This window comes from Chelon labrosus (assembly GCF_963514085.1).
Source record: "Chelon labrosus genome assembly, chromosome: 18".
NCBI classification, from domain to species: domain Eukaryota; kingdom Metazoa; phylum Chordata; class Actinopteri; order Mugiliformes; family Mugilidae; genus Chelon; species Chelon labrosus.
The window spans coordinates 16993896-17014516 of NC_140351.1; the positions used below are offsets into that span (position 1 = coordinate 16993896).

A 20621-nucleotide genomic window follows, 5' to 3' on the forward strand; every position below is an offset into this window, starting at 1 on the left:
AACCTTCAAGATTAACTTTAAATACCTCCACGCTCTAGTCACTTCCCCGTCTATTTCCATCTTGCTTCGCATGCACCTCCTTGACGTGTTCAGAAAATGGTTCTGTCTTGTTTTAGAATAGAAAAATAACACCTTCTGCCTATTTTTGCCCTCTCTATATTATTTTTCTGTCTGGCCTAGTAATTCTATAAACTGAAATGCCTCTGCCAGCTGCTGTGATTAAACAGTCAATCAATAGCTCATGCATAAACATATAAACATACTGTATATGCAGTACATGCACACACATTAAATTAACTTCAAGGTTTATACATCTAAACATATCCATGTTGTTGCACAGACAGTCCAGAGGAACTGTAACCTAAATAGTATCAAAAGTAAGTTACCTTCACATAATTTAATCAAGGTACTAAACAGCTCAGGTCACTCAAATAACAAGTATTTAAATTTTGCATCATTTGAGTTTTTGTGGACATACACGTTAAGAATCGAGGCTCTGCTTCAGAAGTCACCAATGCTGTTACCATCATCGAGGCAGAAACAAGCATTAGATTGTCCCCCTGAATCTCTACAAAGTCAGAACAGGCAGCGAACGGAGCTGAAGATTAAGAAGATAAATTGTTGAACAGACATTCAATGTTTTTAACAGGATTATCTTTAGTGTGCAGGCCTGCGTTAGATCTTAGCGAGACCACACTACATCCAGTGACTGATTAATGCTCCCTCTCTGCGCAACTCTTGCTGTTCACTGTAAGCACTAATACAGACAAATGCAAAGAGACAGCGAACCAGCGAGAGGGTTAAGGGGAAGAGACAGCTGCGAGGAAAAGTCCCACACATCACACCCCAGCTGAAGAGAAGGTTTGGTCAAAATGACAGGCAGCTCCACGGTTTCATCCCTTTTAACTCACAGACAATCCAGAAAGTCCCTCGTCTGCCAGATATCCGATACAACAGAAAGCCCTTTCATTTAATAGGCCAATTATAGCCACAGTGACAATGGCAATAAATCATTACTTGTTGTTTTCTCTTGCCTCTTGAGGGTTTCCCTTATGAAAAATTTAAGTGATGCAGAGGAACTTCTAGTATCTGAATAGCTCCCAAGGCTGAGATGCAGGCGATGATGGGTTCCCTGTAGTCGGTGCTTAGACAGTGTGGCTGCCTTCAGCAGGTAACGTACAATGTTCATAATTTATGTCAAAAGAAAACAACATTTTATTATTCATTTCCAGCATATCTAGACATACTGTTGGTCTGGTTGAGCTGCTCAGAGCACAGAAAACAAAGTAACTCAGCGCCTAGTGTTTCATGTAATTGCACATTTAATACAAACTTCTCCTATTCTTTAAATAGAAATGAAAAACTAGGAGACTTCGACAATCCAAACATTCAACACAAATAACCAACAGATGTGAACTCAATTATCAGGAAAGCCGACGCATATTTACTGTAATGACTTCTGGAACGGCAGAGCCTTTAGCTTTAGCCAAATACGACATGAGTTTCTAAAACGGCCACCAAATGTAAGTGATGCTGTAATATCCCAGCAGCTATTCATTTCTGATTGCTCATAACAGCAAACTATCATGGTGAAAGTCATTAAAACTGCACAGAAATCTCCATCTTAGTAGAGTAATATCTTTTCTCAATCCATAAAATAAGTTGATTTGGCACTTGGGGCTCTACAGCTAAGTTCCTATCACACAGACAATCATTTTTAAGTATTGCGATAAAATTCCCATATACAAAAACAGAGCTTAAGGGAATCAGGAGCACAGCTATTTACTACAAGTAAGAAAGGGACTACAGTGCCAGCCCTCTCCCTTCTAAAGTGGAATTAAAAGGACATTATTAAAGTGCCTTTCAGAAGCCATCACAACTATGTGCCAGCTACACCCTGGCCTTCATCTGGGTATCCAGTCTTTTGGAGAAATTTGCTGGCATTTCCTTACAGCTCAAGTACAAACAAGCCAAGCTTTTCGCTGTAATTGTTGTTTGGCAGAGACAATGTCTTGTTGCATCTTAGGCCCGGTTCAGATCTGCTATTAACATGCATCGTTATGATCTGATCCAGAGTGGTCATCTTAAAGTAAGGATACGAACACAGCTAAGGAGGCACAGAGGACACATTCGAGATCCCATCACTTAGACCGCATTTAAAGGCGGACTGGGGGCCACATTATCTTAGTAGTGTGAACACTAAGTGTGTCCTCAGTCAAATTAAAGACTGTCCAGGCAACTGACGTCCTCTTGACCAAGTTTTGTTTCACTCATGTGAAAAAAAATATATATACAATATTTTTTAATGCTCACGATAAAAGACAAAAATAGTTTAACTGTTTTCTGTTCATTAGCACAGACAGCCTTTTAAAATATCCTGTTCTTGTTGCTGTTAATAAACTAAATTTCACGTAATCCAAACAAGAATTAACAAACTAAATGACTGAATATGAGTAGGCTATGTGCAAACAGCACAGCAGTGACTCTGTGTATGGGAATTTCCAGAGTTGGGAGTTATAATCAAATCTAATTTAATAAAAGCTTTGTGTGGGTCCATAAAATAACTAAGGCCAGTTTGGAATAAATAAACATATAACTTAACATGCGTGTTTTCAGTGAGTGAGAGTCTTTGGCTCCATTCAGACCTTACATTAACATCCGTCCTGGGGAATCTAATCATAAGCGACCAGCATCAAGTAAAGGTGTGAACACCCCCAGGATGCACTGAGATCTGATCTCTGACCTCATTTGGAGCTGGTCTGGGTCACATGTGTCTGCATTCCTTTAATAGTGTGAACGCAATGTGTCCTGAGTCACATATTACTGACCATCTATACTCAACACGCGTGCTCTTGCATCAGCAGAGATTTGCCTCAAACATTCAGAAAAAGAAAAAAACACAACTGCTGTTATAAATGATTGGCAGAAAAAAGGGAAAAGCACTGTAAGTGATGTCTGTTTATCAGTGGTGAGAGACTTTTAAAATACCTTGTAGCTGTTAACTAACTAAATAATAAATTAATATGAATATGAATTAACAAATTAAATTACTGAATATGAGTACCCTGTCTCATTAAATAATGTGTTGACATGTTAATTACTGATCCTGTCATGTTAATGTACAAGGAGCCACTTGGAGCAGCCTCAATCAACGGTGTCTTCATTTACCATTATTACTGGAGATAATGGTGCATAAAGAAGCGTCCTGGGTTATAATAGTTTTGTGCAGGTCTCGAAAACAACTAACAGGTCTTAAATCAATGCATAACAACTTATGTCAAGTCAGAAATAAAGTGACCAAGTCAGGATGCGCACACAAAAAGCTTCTTCTGAAAGTTTGCATACAGAGCGCAAAACTGAGATTGGATCTGGAGAAGTGGCTGGAGACGCATTTGTTAATGCCAGGTCTGAACACATGCACTGAAAGGTGGCTAGGTGTGATCGGATTGCCCAGGTCAGATGTAAGTGCACGGTCTGAATTTGTATCGTGTCCCCACATGGTGACACACCTCTACAAACAACGCCGACTGTGGTTCTGAAACACTACTTACTTAAACCTGGCTACTTGTGATCTGATCACTCAGGGCAGATGTCAGTACCAGGTATGACCAGGGCCTTAGTCTTTATCATGTGAAATCTTGCACCTGAGTTAATGTTGTACTGAAGCTACCAAAGGTCACCACTGGTAGTGTACCACTGGATTTTATAGGCCTATCAACAGACATTCTTCATAACAGACTTAAACCTATCACTGCTGGAAAAGCACAGGTGGAAACAATGACGGCCCGGTTCCATTAGGTAATCCACTGACTCATAACTCATGATGATCACCATGCACGAAAACAGGACCTCCACTGAGTGAAACGTAGCCACTATTAACACACATATGCTTTACTTGCTGTTACAACAAGTCAAACACTTTCTGGTCCTGTCCAACCCATTTCAAACCTAAGTCGTGCATTTACTGACCAACAGGCGGCCACTGCATCCCTAGCCAAGCCTTCAGCATGGCTTAAAAAGAAAGACACCAGTTACCTGGAGGAGGTGTAGGAGTGTTGTCCGTTAAGCTGTCTGAAGTGGCGAGCAGACACCCCGGAGAGAAGGTGATATCATCCAAGCAGATGTCGCCTTTTGAACTTCGGCCCACCTTGCCCTCAAACATGACCTGGAAGTCACTGGAGCCGCTCAGCGGGATTTCCTTCATCTGCCAGTAGTTGCCCTGATCTCCTGTCAGGTTCAGTAGGAGATCAAGATGTCCTTCGCTTTTGCTGAACACGCAGAGCGTCCCGATACCGTCTCCAGACATGTGATAGTAGAAATGCATCTGGGCAAAGAAGGGAAATGAAACATACGTCTCATTTGTGTATCAGTTACAAACTACTATCCTTACAGTGACAAGTGTAATTAACATTTATAGAACTATTTCTAAGTAATGTGTTCTGTGTCTACTGAGAAATACTCTTGCTTGCTACACTGATATCACTCATTTTAACAAGTTTCCTATTTCCACAACAAAATAGGTAAAGAACCAAACGCCATACAAAGGCGATGAAGTTTTAATCCACTCAGTCAGTTACGAGATCAGTGAGCTTTTCCCATGAGTCTCTTCTTCTCTTTATTAAGGCATGGAGAGATAAAGGGTTTCTCCATCATGTAGTAGTGAGGCAGTGACATGTTTTATTGCTTCCTTTCCAAACAGAGGCATGTTCATGAGCAACAGCAGCACAACTCCTCCCTCCCTCTTACAGCACCCCCTCCCCCCTCTCCCCTCTCCCCTCTCCTGCACAGCCCTCCGTTCATTTTAATTGGGGCCTTTTTGCTGACTGCAAGATTGATTGACAGGTCAGCAGTAGGATAAGACCGACACGACACGCGGAGCAAACTGGGCAGTCAATCAAAAACTCATTCCTGGTGGAGCATCAGTCTGACAGCTGGGAGGACGGACAAACTCACACACTGGCACGTACACAAGCACATCCACTCAGTTTCTAATTCACATCCACTCAGTTTCTAATTGCTCGTTTAGTTACATCACATTTTTTTTAGCTGTAAATGCAAGTACAACAAGGTCACAATTTAAGAATGAATTTCTTGAAATTCAAAGCTTATTGGAATCCTTTGACTGTTTTACAAGTATGCACTTCCCTTCTGAGAGATAGATCTTTCTCCCTAAAGTATAATTTGATCTTGACCTGACCTTGCATTGTGAGCTCCTGCTGCTCAGTAGGGGTCCTGTTATACGGGCGGTGTCACCGAATGCCTGAGGGAAAGAGCTCTCCAGGTAGAGGTAGTGACCGGAGGGATCTCGCAGGGTGTGGTCATTGGACGGCCCCGTTCCAAGTGTCGGAGTGCTGCCGGCTTTGATCAGCCAATCAAAATCATCCTCTCGACACTGTCGCCAGGAACAGAGGTCAAACTCAAAATTGCAGCGTCCGCTGAAACCCTCTGAAAGACAGCAATAAAGAAAGAAATCAATCCAAACTATGCGGTTATCTGGAAATTAATCTTGCACCAGGAGTCAGAGGTCAGACATCAGAAGAGGCCTCACGGCAGATGTAAGGGTTCTCGTCTGAGTTGTCCCCGCAGTGGTTAATGAAGTCACACAGGTTGTCCAGAGGGATGCAGTGGCCGTTTGCACAGGCGTACTGCTCAGGTGTGCACGGCTCGTCTGAAGGAAGAGGAGGGGAACAGTCCAGGAAGCTGACGTCATCTATCACCACGTCACCCATGTAGCTGATCCCTCGCTTGGCTCTGAACACCACCTGAGAAAGGACAACAAACCTGGGGTCATCCTTCTGAACATAATCACAATTTTAGACATAGAATATTATCGGACATAGCAACTATAGAGCTGATAGTCTTAAAATGACTCAAGTTAATCTGTGCCTGGGTCTTTAGGCTGATGAAGAGTTCAGAGGAATAGAGGAAAAGGGCACTTGTAGTCTCTCAAAGAGGTTTGATGTGAAAAGGCCCATCAGCGCTGATCTGACTCTCTGGTCTGATAAAGGTTAATGTGTACCAATGAGAATGTGCAAACGCTGTGGTATCTGGTCAAATGGATGGCTTTGACTGCAATTACCAGAGCCGACACTGGGTTTCTGCGTGTGTGTGCGTGTGTGGACACCGTGACCTGGGATAACCTCAGCAGACAGACACCATCACAAGCACCCAGCAGACTCTGACTGTCACACTCATTAGAATGAATTAGAGTCAGACAGTCAGACGACCACTGATCAACAGGTAAACATGTCTGATTGAGACCCTTGTAAGTGAAGTGATCCCACTCAGCAACTCCTATGTGTGTGTAAGCAAAGAGGCGATCCTTCAGTGAGTATAAAACAATGGGATACAAATCATGACAAAGGGGCTCTTTACTCTGACATATAAAACCCCAAACCATGAAGAGTCCCATTTGTTTGCTTTAAGCATTAAAGCAGATCTGTCTGCTTACTCAGCTTCTTCACTTTTTCTGCATAAATATTTATTTAAAGCTAACAAAAGCTAGTCAAATAAAGTCAATATCAAACAATGTGACATTGTTTTTAGTAAAAAAAATCTATGTACTGCTCCATTTCAACAAGACACGCTGGGAAGGAAGAGTCAATAAGAGGGTATTTTGTCCAAAAGATGCTGACATGGTGGTGCACTGAATGGAATGAAATATTTATTAACTTCAGTAAGTAACTTAATTCCCGTAAGTGGGGATCTCTAAAGGACCAGTATAAACACTGACTTGGGTATGTGCAGATGTTTACAAGGCAGAGATGGATCTAATTAAAATTAATTCATTCATTCATTCACCTTCTGTAACTGCTTGTCCTGTGAAGGGCCACGGGGCGAGAGGCGGGGTACACCCTGGACAGGTCACCAGTCTATCCCAGGGCTTCTAATTAAAATACACTATATCTAATAATATAGTAGTATATAGTATAGTCTCTAATAATAGGTCCATATAAAGGTCCGTATACAGAATTTAGTGATTCACTGAATAAATATAAATTCTGGGAAACAAAACACGGAGGTGGTGGTGAAGGCAATGTAATACATTCAACGGAAGATCACAACAGACATTTGGATCAATATTTTTAGTTCCTCATCTCTTCTACTTTCCCATGCTGTCAAATCTACGTCACCACTCTTATCTAATAAGAGTGAATAATGTATTTGCCTCTTTGACCGCCTTCTCTGAGCCAGTGAACTCCCGGTCCTCATGCGTGCATTTAATCTGCTTATATAACATACAAACAAAATTACACACCTGGAAGTTGTTCGATAACCCCAAAAACACCTCTCCTCGTCTCCATTTGTTGCCTTGGTTACCAGTCTGAGCCCAAACCTCATGAGTGAAGTTCGAGTTCTTCAGCAGCACCTGCGTACAATACAGAAAGCAAACTGATAGCAGCGTTGCTCTAGACCCTGTTCACAGACTAGAGCTGTATTATTCTGCTCTTCTCACCTGCAGCGATCCCACAGTGAACCCAACCATGTGGTACCAGAAGATCAGGGTGCACTGTGGCCCAGTGGAGGAGATGACAGGTGTTTCGAGGTCGGTGAATTGACCGTAGCCGCCGTTTGAACTGTCCGCACACATGTACCAACCCACAGCGCTGTTACTGTCAGGGGAATAGAGAGAGCAGTGAAATCAGAGTTTCAAGAATACTTATGTCAATAGTTGGGCCGTCTTGTGTACTGGAGGCCGTTTATTTAACGTTAGTCATGCTCTGATGCAGGCCTTCAGGCACTGACTTGTTGTCTGATTTGTAGGCGTATAGTGCATTGTTAAACAAGAGCATATGCTGTAGGTGCTTATCAGCAACAACACAACAAATAGACTGAAACTAAATGTATCTGAATCCTTAAGTTATTTCACTTTCTCTAAATTAAAAAAAAAAAAAGAAAAGGAGCTTTTTCAAGGTTGGGCTATATTTTCAAACCTCTTAGCTGCATTTGTTTTCTCTAGTTCTTTAGTTTCTTAAATATAAGAATAATAAGGATATGGATACTAAACTGAATGTATCAGGTTTTATTTCTGACGAAATATGTGATATTATGTGATCTGCAAAGGAGGACCTGGGTGCAACATGGAGGATTGTCCCCCGCCGGTGTGACTAGTGTTGTAGTGTTGTAGCCTAATCAGTGTGTTTCGGTTGAGGCACGTCTCCTGATCTCTAGCTGTTGTAACAAACCAATTCTCCCCACTTCGATCAGTGTTGTGCTGAATCTCAAGAGAATGTAACACCCAGTCCCATCACACAAACTGAACTGAAAACATTCCCCCTTACATTTTTTGGACACTTTATAGAACAAAAGACTCAACTGGTTCATTCAGAAAATAAACAGCAGAACCGTCATAGCTAAATGTATGAATATTGATACTCATTCATCTCTGTTCTCCAGCCTATAGCCCGGCATGTCAATAACTAAGCCGCACAAGCAGCAAGAGTAAGATAAGTAGTGCTGTAATCGCCTTCACTGGTCTCATCTGTGTCGTCAGGACGATGCCTGTGTCTGCTCCAACCCTCATTGCTTCACTTTATTAAATTCCCATAAGAGGCGCGGCTCCGCTTGGCTTAAATAAGACATCGCTTCCCATCTCCATTTCACTCACTCCTTATCGATCGAGTCAAGGCCGCTGTAGGAGTGAGGGGAAGGGTTTCAGGCAGGCCGGAAGAAAGGAAGATAAGTGTCTGCAATTCTGGCCGAGGGAAGAGATGACATAAATGCAGTGGTCAAAGTGCGCTGCCATTGTCTGTTCTCACCGCCCCGTCAGTAAAACATAGATAAGGGCAATTAGGCGATCGTGTATGTGCTACAGATGGGACCAACACACATTCAGTAACAATAACAGCAATGATACACTTAAAAAAGGCAATTTTTCTTTAGTTGCTGTCTTGAAGTGGATCTCATCGGCTTGTGGTTAGGAAATGGAAAGTTGTGTACCCAAATGTTTGGCATTCAAGTGTTAGGATAGGTAATAAATTGTAACAACACCTCTGCTAGGCAACCTTTGGCATCTAGATGCCACTAAGGAAAACAGTTTAGCAAGCTAGTGAAATAGGGCATGCAAAGGCATAAGAAAACAATGAGGTCATTAGGAGAAACAACATCTTCCTCAGACAGATTATAAAATTAGATGTTTAAAATGTTTGCTTAAAATCTGTGACATAAACTTGATGCTTACAGGGTGTGGTCATTAATAGGACGATGGAACTGCTCTCCGTTATGAATGCTTTCCCCTTGATCAGGCGACCAACAAAATGCGTGGGCTGGGATCAAAGAGGGGCTGACAGTCGTCCAACCACAAGTATCCCCTCCTTCAAAGTCGCACCTTTCCTTCACTGCGGGCAAATAAAAGGAGAATGTGACAAAGAAGAAGAAAAAAAGAACTGAGAGACACCGCAGAGACTGACAATGCTTTGTGGATGTTTTACCGCAGTTGGCTTCATCTGATCCATCAGAGCAATCGTGCCTGAAGTCACACACTTGACTCAGGGGAACACACTCCTTATGCGCCCCACACACGAACTCCCCTTCAGGGCAGCTGTGGGGCTGAACCGTGGGAGCTGGGGTGGTCACTACAGGTGTGGTGGTGTTTGTTGTTGGGAGCTCTCCTAGAGCAATGTACAGCAGAAGAAGGAAAAAAGATCAACAAAGGAAACAGCATCGCCCTAAAAAGTTCATCTCGTTTAAAAGATCATCTACCTTCATATGGTTCACAGTCCAGGAAAGAGAGGTCATCAATGGCAATGTCTCCGTTAAGATCGTCTCCAACTGTACCTTCAATTAAAATCTGGGAATGGGAAAAATAAACATCAGTAGACACACAAGATTATAGTCACAGGCTACACACTGTGTGGGAGTCAAGATTTAGCTGCAGTATTACCAAGCCTTTGTGTACTTTCTGCAAGTGAGGTAATGATCCAATCAACCATGTATAAGTGAGGTTCAGATTGTAGTAGTCAGTACTAACGTATCACTACGTCACGTTGAATCTCCTTAACATGATACACATTTAATTCAGTTAAAGTAATATTCAGATCATGGTTACATCACGTGAACAATGTGAAAACATATTTACAGTGAATACTAAATAAAAACTTTCTAGTGATTCATATGAGTGTACTCAATGTGCCTTTGTATCAATATAATGGTATGCAGCCATCATTTTTAAAGTCTTTTATGTACAGAACATCACTAAAATGGTGATATCTAAGGTACCTCTGTGTGCCTTTTGATTTTCTCTCATAGTGTTAAAGTATTTTCTTCTTCCTCACTGTACTATTAAAGTTGTATCACAGTTTACAGATCTGTTTATTGGACTGTAATTACAAAATACTGAACAAAGAGAAGCTCATATCAGGCTTTAAAAAAACTGCTTGAAATTCAACAGTAAGGGAAGGTTTTCTGCTGATAGCGTTACTCTATTAATCAGACCAGTGCACATGTTCATTGCAGAACAAGGGACGGCAAGGAGAGCTTGTGTAGTGTTTATCTGAAGCAGCATGTGAGTGTTTCAAGATGCAGTGTTTTGCAAACCCATTCTGAAATATCCTCCCAATAAACAACCATTTCCACTCGCTGCCTACGCAAACAGGATGTCTTGGAAATAATTCAGCAGTTGTAATACTCGGCTGCGATGTAACTCTGTGTTCTTTGGGGTTTTTTTTAAGCTGAAAGACTCTTGGGACGAATGACTAACTCAATTCAGATCATTCCATTTTGTCATTTCATGGCCACAGGCCAACTGTGAAAGTAAGTGGATCACTCTTCGCCCAAATTAAATTCAACAGAGCATCTTTTTTTTTTTTTTTTTTTTTACAGTTACCCTTTCTGCAGTCAATTAATTGACAAACACAGCTCCTGTTTTTGATGCGTATGGTCTGTCAAGTCATTCTCACTCATGAGTACTGACAACAGAACATCCATCTTTTCAGTGATTAGTGTTAAGCACGAAACGTATTAAAGTGCGCTTTTAAATGAAGAGTCCATGCTCCACTAGCGTTTCATTGTTGCCAGCTGGGGAACTGACATGGAGCTCGTGTCTACCTGTCTATCCTTGATTACACAATAAATGAATGCAAATGATTCACAGTGGGATGTTACAGCGTTTAAACTAAGATTTAACCAGTGTGCAATGTAAATAAATCCACAAGTACTGTATAACAGTGAGTATAACACTGAGATATTTGAGATACATTGTCATATGTGTACGTCATATCCATTTTTTTAATTTACAATTTAGCCTACTTCTACTCTACTTTATTTGCCTCAAAGGTAGTTATTTTTATTTCAAACTAAAGCGCACAGTGTGGCCCCAATTTAACCAGCTACACCAATAAAATACTGCTTATAGTAAAGGAATCAGTCACAAATCTTTATAGCGGGGTAACATTAAGGTCCAACCACTATTATGGCGGCTCCTGCAGCCTGACAGGCTGATAATGACCGAAAAAGCCTGAATACAGCTAAAATTGTCAGAATCTTACTTCATTCATAGACTTTGTGCCAAAATCTGATATCATGACACCACTTAGCACCATGGAGTTGAATTTGTTCTTTGATTGTTCAGTTGCATACACAGGTATTTTTTCTCTGTATGAATTGAAACATGCCCCATAATGAAATCTAAATTGCATGTCGACGGACTCATACGTGCTACGCCACACTAGCTACTTTTAGGTAAGAGATCTGAATATTTCCTCCAGCACTGCTCAAATGAGTCAGGGAATTCAAGTGAAGTGAGATATTAACATTTTTGCTAATTTCAAAGTAATACATACCAAAATATACCCTGCACACCTTCACCAGTGTCTGATCATTCTCTGCTAAGTTTGCAGCTACAATGTCAACTGATGCTTTGTATTTGTTGGCCAGTGGTGGGTAATAATTAAAATCCAATTAAAAAACAACATATCACAGGATAAAATTCAAAACTGTGTCACTAATGTGGATGTAAACTCTCTAACTGAGTCCTATTTACTGGAGCAGAAGACTATTTTACTCAGTTACCTGGAAAGGCCGAGCACTGTTGAGGTAGAGAGTCTTCCTGTGCCATAGGTTTCCTTGGTCTCCATATCGAACCCACAGCATGTGACCACGGCCCGTAGCAGTGGTCCTCATGTACACTGCCAGACAGAACACATGTGATCCAAACATGTGGTAATGGAAGCGGAAAACACAGTAGTGGCGGGACTTGGATGGATCCTTGTCACGCAGGTGGGTGGGTTGGAAGACTCGGCTCAGCAGCACAGCTGTGTCCTTGAACTCCTGTGGCTCCGAGGACTCGATGTAGAGGTAGTGGCCGCGTCTGGTGCCTAACGTGTGGTCTTTCCAGGGGCCCGTATTAAAGGATGGAGTCGGGCCTTGGATGCGAGTCCAGTCAAATACGTCTCCTCCACTCTGTTCCTGCTTCCAGTTGCACAGACCGTGTTCAAAGTTACACTGCAGCTCTGGAGCTGTAAGACATGAAGGAAAAACACCTGGATGTCACTGGAGTCAGGAAACAGCATAAAACTTCACTTGATTGATGAGTAAGATTTTCAAGCAGGCATAGGAACAACTAGCTATAATATAACCACTGTATAGTTACTATAATAAAATGTAAAAAATAAAATAATCTGAAAATATGACTGCTCGATTTAAGATTCTCTTGCGTTAGCAACACCAACTCACATGAAACCACATTTCATGCAGCTCCTAGAGGAGCTACAAAAAGGCTATATACAACTCTTTGTAGATTTGAAGCCCTGTAAACTAACTTTGATTCCAGAAACCAACAGAGTTTTTATTCTTTCCTACCCAATTAATCAATTCACAACCATTCAGATTTATCACACTTTGGACTGGAGTCAGTTTGAAACTTGGATTCTACTAAAGTAAATAAATTCATCTCAATGAGTACTTTGACTTTTCATTTTAAGCCTATTTCACTGACAGTGCTTCTTTTTGTATTGTTTTTTTCAACAGTAGAGACTCACAACATCCCTCCTCATCTGATCCGTCCCCACAGTCGTCCACAAGGTCACAGAGCTGCAGATGCTCCACACATGCCTTTGTGTGGACGCAGTGGAAATGTGTGTGCGGGGGACACTGTTCCACCGCCGGGGGCATCGAACAGTTCTTGAAGGTGACGTCGTCCAAAGCGGAGTAGCCATCAAACACGCCCAGGCTGATTTTGGCTAGAGAGATCTGGAAGGGCTGAGTGATGCGTCCAAGCTGCACGGTGACCTTGATCCAGCGGGTTCCTTGATCATACAACGCTCTCCATATGACAGTGTTGTTGTTATCTCCATTGATCCGGAGGTACATGTCAGCAGCCCCCACAGATATGCCTGAGTTATAATGCCTAAGGGGGGAAAAGAGAAAGATGGAAAATTTTACAGACAGAAATATTCCAGTGAAGCCTGTTTGAAATTACTTTGTCACTTCAGAAGTTATATATCACGAATTCCTCATATGATAATGAATATGTTTACTAGACTTAATGCATCAGGGCTTTTACCTACTCTGAAGAAAAAAATAAATTTATAAACGTCCTGCACATTTCTGCCTGAAGAATTCAGGCAGTCACAGAGTGGAAAAATATAATCTGTCATCTGACACGAACTTTTAGGGCGAATAAAACTGTCAAAACATGACAGATTCAGATGCGTATCTTTTCATTGTTTGTGACTGGGAAATAAGGGAAGTGCTATGAGAGCAGAGCTGCGGAGGATGAAATGATGGGCGTTAAGAAAGATTAAGAAAGACAGAAACTTGGCGAGACAGCTGTGGGTGAAACTACAGATGGAGTAATTGAAGTTATAATAAGGACTCATGTTGAACAACGATGTAGCCTTACAAAAGAAATCCGAGTTTATAAAGGAGGCAGGATGTACTGTGGCTCTCACCAGAAGGTCATGGTGCAGCCAGAGGCGGACTCCTTGAACCAGGGTCCTCGGAGAACAGCTCTCGGATACAGACTGCTGCTGTTCTTCAATATAAACATGAAATGACCTGCAGTGAGTGAGACCACAATTAGTATTCAAACCATACTCAGCATTCATTTCACTTCTACAAACAACATGTTCCACCAGACGGTCAGTGAGTCACCTTTAAAAACAGCTGAAACTGTTACGAAAGCAGACAAGTGGAGAGGTTCATTTGCTGAACAACTTCAGCTCCCACATCGTTTTTCCTGCCGGATGGAACATTTTTATCTTCCTCTCCCTCAACGTTTGTATTTCAGTGTCTAGTCTATAATAATCGAGTATTAAAAAGTAAATCGTACATCCTGTCCACTGAAGTTACTGTGGCAACGGCATCTTGGCAGTTTAGCTTGCAGCCAGACAACAAATGAACAATTCATGCAGCTGTGATGTTTAGAAGACCATTTCATTTCATACAATCATTCAAACCATGCTGGTTTCCTGACAATATAACATTACAACTGCTTAATCAACAAAGCTCAGTAAAAGGGCATTTAATGTCGTCCTAAACGCATGGAAAACATTTAATTTAAGCCACATAATACCTATAATATTGTAAGTGGAAAAAATGTTGAATCCACTAACATCGTTTCTTTCAGCTTTTCCCGAGAAAATGATTTTGATTTAGGATCCATAATTCATAGTGTAAATGTGACGCTAGCTCTGTTTTGCTTGGTTTCTATGTACCCTTGATACATATATGTTGAATTCATAATGATAATGTAATTCAAAATTAAGTTTATATTAAAATGAAATATGAAGGCAGTTTAATTGCACCAACTTCCACTGGTAACAAGCCGAGGAGACAGTTATGGCTGCTATGCTAAGCTACTAGTGCTACTGCTAAGCTAGAGTTTAGCTAGCTAGATATTTATTCCTCATCATGACTGAACTTACCGACTGCAGTTGTGTTGTTTCATTGAATAGCAGAGGGAGCTGAACATGTCATTTGATTAAAATTAATATTTTGCAGCAAGAAGAAGAGCATGATGGCTATGTTAGCTAGCTACTGCAGCTAACGGTTGACACAAGATGCTTTTGTGTGGCAAAACAGATGCTAAAAGATTCCTGTGACATGTTTGTGTTGTACTGCTCATTAAAACTCTTTCAAAAAGGAAAAATGACACCTGTTCCACGGCAGAATATGAAGCCACTGGATATGTCAAATAAGCTCAGTTTGAACAACACCACATGCTTTCACACTGCTGCAGACAAGGTAAGACTTTGGATGCTTACAGTCATATTTTTACATCTTCAAACAGATGCTCCCATCAGGACATGTGTAATTTCACAAAGCCTTAGTTTTGTGTCTGCACAGCCTCCAAAACAAAGCCTAACAGAGCATCTTTTCACAGCGTGTTCACACAACATACATAACAAAAACAACAGATGGTGCCTGCGTGGAGTCAGCCTGCAATAAGACTCCTTGTTAAAACCATGCCTTGAAGTGTCAGGTCTGTTCTGGAGGGTAGATATGGAGAACATTATCAAGTATAACATGAAGTAACATGGTGTGGTACATAGAGCTGGGAGAGACTATTGTACTGTCGTCATTTCAATGAATTGTGGTAAAGTGTATAATGTGGATTTATTTCCGGTGGTCAAATGGCTGAGGAAGCATTTCTCCACAAATGTCTTATCTTTTAAAAAGCACAGACAGCAACTTATTTTCTGCAGACTAAACTGTGATTTAATCAGTAGACAATATTATCTTTTTCCAGTTATTTCTGACCAAGATCCCTGGACAGAGTGTAATCCCTTTATCGGCTCATCACATTTCTATTCTTATTTTCACTGACTGCTTGTACCGCTATTGTACATTTCTGATGAGTTTGTTTCCGTACCTTCAGTGCCGTTAGTAGAATGGTCCAGTGGTGGCGGGCGACCATAATACTCTGGGGGTACCTCGACAGATGAGCCCCTCACCCAGTCAAAGCCATCGCCAAGGGTGAGCTCGTACCAGCCACAAGAACCAGCCTCAAAGTCACACTCAGAGGCTGAATGAACAGAGACAGAGAAACGGTTAAAAAAAGTTGAGACTGAGAGTAAATGAATGAATTATCAGGCCCAACATGGTGCAAATCATTGTGGGATAAATTAAAAGATTATCTTATTTTACCTATCTCATCTTATCTTATCTCATCTTAACTTATCTTATCTTATCTTATCGTTTTAGGAATATTGCATATGAAGTGTGAGGAGCTGCAGTAATCCCTGGTTAAATCACCAGTCCAAATGATTTACAACTCCATTAAATAAAAGGAGATTCTTTGATGAAGAAAAGCCAAGGTACGGTATAACCCTATGTGCATAAAACAAGTGGGGTCAATGAAAGTGCATTTCAGCACGAAAAATCCAATGAAAGCTGAAGGCTGCAGTGCTGAGAAAGCTCACAATAAAATGTGCAGTTTAAATCAATTTACTTGTGGATTCTCAGCCAATTTTGCATTCATTTTGAAATTATGGCCCGAGTCTGACTGTGCAGAGACTTAGGGAGCAGGTATTTCAGGCATGCCTGTTCATATAAGTAAAATCCTCATTCTTTTCAGAAAATGTTGGGTGAGTCACAGATGGAGCACTAGCATGGCTCAGATCCGAATAAAACTCTCTGATTAACGACTGTGTCATAAAGTATCTGGATAATGTCCAAAACATTTTAGAAAAAAGGTTAAGAACTGCTTTTAAGGTGCATTTTATCCAATTATTGTTAACTGTAGGCTAATAACTAGAAGTACTATGGTATTTAGACCACTGACTATACAAAAATGGAGGAACTCTCCACTCAGAGGATTCCTGACGAGTAGTGCTGAAGCTCAAAGTGACAGTCACTCTGGTCATCACCATCTTAGCAGAGCCTGACACTGCCTAACCCTCAAGTAATCCAAAATAGGCAAAGAGGTGAAGAGTGAGGCAAGGCAGGCAAGCTAGCAACCTGTAAAGGCACCCGCTCAAAATGGCCATGCCCTAAATTAAGAATAAGTTTTGAGAACTCTATAACTGAATAAAAAAAATCACACATCCATTTTAGCTATATAGACGAAAACTATTTGCTGTACCAGGTTGTAAACATGCCTCAAGTGGCTGAAATTGTTGGCACTTGCATGTCTTAGCCCCGGAGGTTGATGCTTGGTTTAGACAGGGTGTCAAAATGACAGACCAAACATAAAGTTGACATAATTTTCGCAACTTAAACCCAAAGAGCTGTTACATTATCTAGGAAAGTCTCATGTTGTCTACTCAGTAACAAAAGGACGGGGAAAAACACATCGGGCCTAACGTCTTGTATCACTTCGCAGCTCTGTACTGCAGCAAATAAAAATAAAATAATACTGTCACTCTTACATAACCTGGAGGCATCCTGTGGTTTTATATTAAATACAAAGGAACTTGTGTAAAGGCAAAAGGAAAAACTCCAACTATGGATCTTAAGGTGTTAATGTGGTTTAGTAATAAGGTTCTTACGGCAGCTGGCCTCGTCCTCTCCATGTGGACAATGTGGGGTGAAGTCACACACTTTGCTCTCCTCAATACACTTCCCATCTCCACAGGCAAACCATGAGGGAGGGCAGGTAGGTGGAGGGGAAACAGTGCCCTCTGAAATAGGAATCAAAAATCAGACATTAATACTCTAATACCGAATCTATCTATCTATCTATCTATCTATCTATCTATCTATCTATCATTTTAATGGAACTGCTCTAATCACTTGCGAGAGGCACTTTCAGTTTTTGGCATTTTTTGACAGCAGTTTGTAATATTTTAGGGAGCAATGGAACAAGAAGGAGCAGCTATAGTGATCTGATAGATGAAGAGCTGCAGACGACAGGCCGCACCCCTCCAACCTTTCAGTGAGGCAAACAACTCCTTTCACTGTGCTCTGCTGTTCATTGACACTTTTTGCGTCATAAAATAAAATAAAAACGGTTGCTTTCAGAATGATGGAAAAAGGCCAATTACTGTCTAACTTCTTAAAAACAAAATTTAATATTTTGCCTAAAAACTTTGAGATTGCCACTTAAACAGTTAGCTGAAATGTTGACTGTTTACACGTCAATTTAAATGGAATTTTTCTACTCTGCTTGACCACAGGCACCAGATCACCTGTCAAAAATGCTGTGGAATTATACCATTAAAAAAAAATGTCAAAAAATGTTTTTTGCAGGTTTGCTTGGACCTGTCATGAAGAAAATAAAGAAGGAGATTCTGTGCTACATGAGGTGCTTCATTAAACTAAAAGAAAGTAGCACAAACCAGCAGATAATTATGTCTGTGACTACAACATAATTGGGAAAACTAATTTGTGAAACAAAAGCATAATTTCCCTATTAAAAAGCTGTTATAGGATACATGGCGGCCAGATAAATGTGTTTCGACCAGATTTATGCTTCACCACAACCAGTGGCTAAACTCCATCGAAGGAGTTTCCTGTATACATTTACTTTTTAAAGTAGATTCTTATTGGTATCTGATTAAGAAAAGAAAAAAAAAATTTAAAAATCTATATAAAAAAAAACAACGATATGACTGAGGTTCTTTGGTTTCAATCAGCGACATTAGCCCTGAGGTTAAGAAGGCCCTAGAACGCTGAAAGCCACAGGCTGTATAGTCTAAACAAGACAATCAATAAAATAGGTTTATTTAATGTAAAGTTAATGGGCAGAGAGCAGGAAGATCATCCTGCTTTGGATAAATAATAGCAGCTGTGAGGATGGCGTGCTTGTGACTGTATAAAACTATAAATCACCAAAGCCACTTGTTAAATTTCTATCCAAAGTGCCCAGTAAACGGCGCTTCATCGAACACCCCCAGCCAAGACGTTGAGCTGTATCATATTCATCATTGAGCTGGCAGCACAATGTAGCAGACACAAGTAAACCCATCCCTCCATATTCAGCTCAAAGAAATGTTCAGTAAGCACTATTTTAATGATTCACTTACTCCGCTATGAATCCCCTCCCTTTCATCAGTATTCAAAACAAGTTTGTGGCAGTCTGTTTATGTGTGGCAATATTTCAAAATGTCAAGGTGTGAACTTGTCCCGTCTGTGTGGCGAGATGTTATTAATGGTAGCAGTACCAGACGCAGTCACGCAGCCAGGACTGAGGGATAAGTCATCGATGGCCAGGACCTCAGAGGATTCGCTGTCAGCTGAAAGTTCCCCTCGAATCACCACCTTGAAGTTAAATAGAAAGAAGAGAAGAGATGTCACTCAGTCACCACCTTATATTTAAAATACCATGCTGCTAGTGGAGTGCACGTAGTATGTTCCATATGTGTGTACATGCATAAGACTGATATTAACCCTTCTTACGGGCCAGTCCAGTTATAATGTCATGTACCAGACATACGTACATCAGCATAACCTCAGACGCAATACTACAAACACAAATTTTCTTATCAGCGTGTTATCACAATAATATCTTGGATGCACAGGTCAAAGTCCACAGACCAGCTTTATCTACACCAGTGCAGTTTTACACCCCGTCATTTATGACTGATCTAAACAAATGTTAGATCGTGGCAAGATGGTTGATGTGAAAATACACTTCATTTCAGGTGGGATTTCTTTTAAAGCCAAAACTGGACATTGAGGTCATGAAAGTAATAAACACTATTGAGATTAGGATTAGGATTACACTGGCAAACCAGTGTGTTTATCTGATCCGGACAATGTACCCCTCACTGTCAGAAACATTTGGGTATTTTTATACACAGAGTCACATACGAGTCCTAGATCACGTAGCTAGATTAGATTTTCTGTTTCGAGCCTTAGGCTAAATATTTATATATATTGTTTAATCTTGCTAAAGCTGATCAAAAAAAGTCACTATTTAACACAGAGAACAACCTCAACATGAAAGAGCAGCTCATTAAGCAAACAGACACACATTTAACTCACGTTAAATCATGGTGGAAAGTAATAACCCAATTAACTAAACTGCCTTTGAAACAGGAACCGGATTAATGGAGGGGAAAGTGAATGAAAGCAGAGAGAAGAGCTCACTTTACTCCAAGTGCCGGCCAGCCATGTAAAGAATCTGCTGTAGCCAGGTGACAGATGGTGAAGGCAGAGAAGAGGAAAAGGTGACACATTGACATTGTCAAGAGATACTGGAAGGACACAAACTGCAGGCTTCATAGGACTCCAGATGGCCCCTGAAGAGTCCAGTTGGGTCAGTACCCTCTAACTGCACATAAACGGCTCCTGCAGTGCAGCTCAGTTCTGCTGAAATGACTTTATTAGTTTCCAAGAACCTTATATTATATATTCAACGCCATAAAAATACTAACAAATATGGCACATTAAGGTACGATACAGTAATGCTGAAATGTAAGCAGCAGTCCATCATTGTTTACATCACAGGCTAATCATTTGTTCCTGATGACCTAATAAAGTTCAATGTCCACGAATAAATTAACCAGACAATGAGGAGCTCCAAAAGCCACAGATTTGTGATATCAAGAGAAAGATGGAGTGGAGTGTCACAACATTTGGGAGATCACGGGATCACGGGGTCACCTGCCAGCTACCTCCCTGCCTTTTCCAAGTTTCCAAGGATGACCTCAGGTGGTTTCTTGTAACAAATAAACTAGGTCAATCAGTCTCCACTGGTTTTAGCAATATGATTAGTTACATGTGTGAAGTTATTTGCA

The 20621-nt window shown here is 40.9% G+C and overlaps 1 protein-coding gene across 1 annotated transcript in view; it reads right to left on the bottom strand.

Annotated features, from left to right (window-relative positions):
• The window catches only part of malrd1 (MAM and LDL receptor class A domain containing 1), a gene marked incomplete at its 5' end in the record, with an annotated part of 52911 nt that overhangs the window by 28419 nt on the left and 3871 nt on the right, over positions 1 to 20621 (bottom strand). The window contains 14 exons of the mRNA XM_084566686.1: positions 4036 to 4324; positions 5198 to 5445; positions 5549 to 5762; positions 7259 to 7369; positions 7457 to 7613; positions 9182 to 9338; positions 9432 to 9611; positions 9703 to 9790; positions 12010 to 12455; positions 12978 to 13345; positions 13890 to 13995; positions 15812 to 15964; positions 17430 to 17561; positions 19044 to 19140. Coding sequence (XP_084422812.1) covers positions 4036 to 4324; positions 5198 to 5445; positions 5549 to 5762; positions 7259 to 7369; positions 7457 to 7613; positions 9182 to 9338; positions 9432 to 9611; positions 9703 to 9790; positions 12010 to 12455; positions 12978 to 13345; positions 13890 to 13995; positions 15812 to 15964; positions 17430 to 17561; positions 19044 to 19140 — 2746 coding nt within the window. The remainder of the gene's footprint in view (positions 1 to 4035; positions 4325 to 5197; positions 5446 to 5548; positions 5763 to 7258; positions 7370 to 7456; positions 7614 to 9181; positions 9339 to 9431; positions 9612 to 9702; positions 9791 to 12009; positions 12456 to 12977; positions 13346 to 13889; positions 13996 to 15811; positions 15965 to 17429; positions 17562 to 19043; positions 19141 to 20621) is intronic.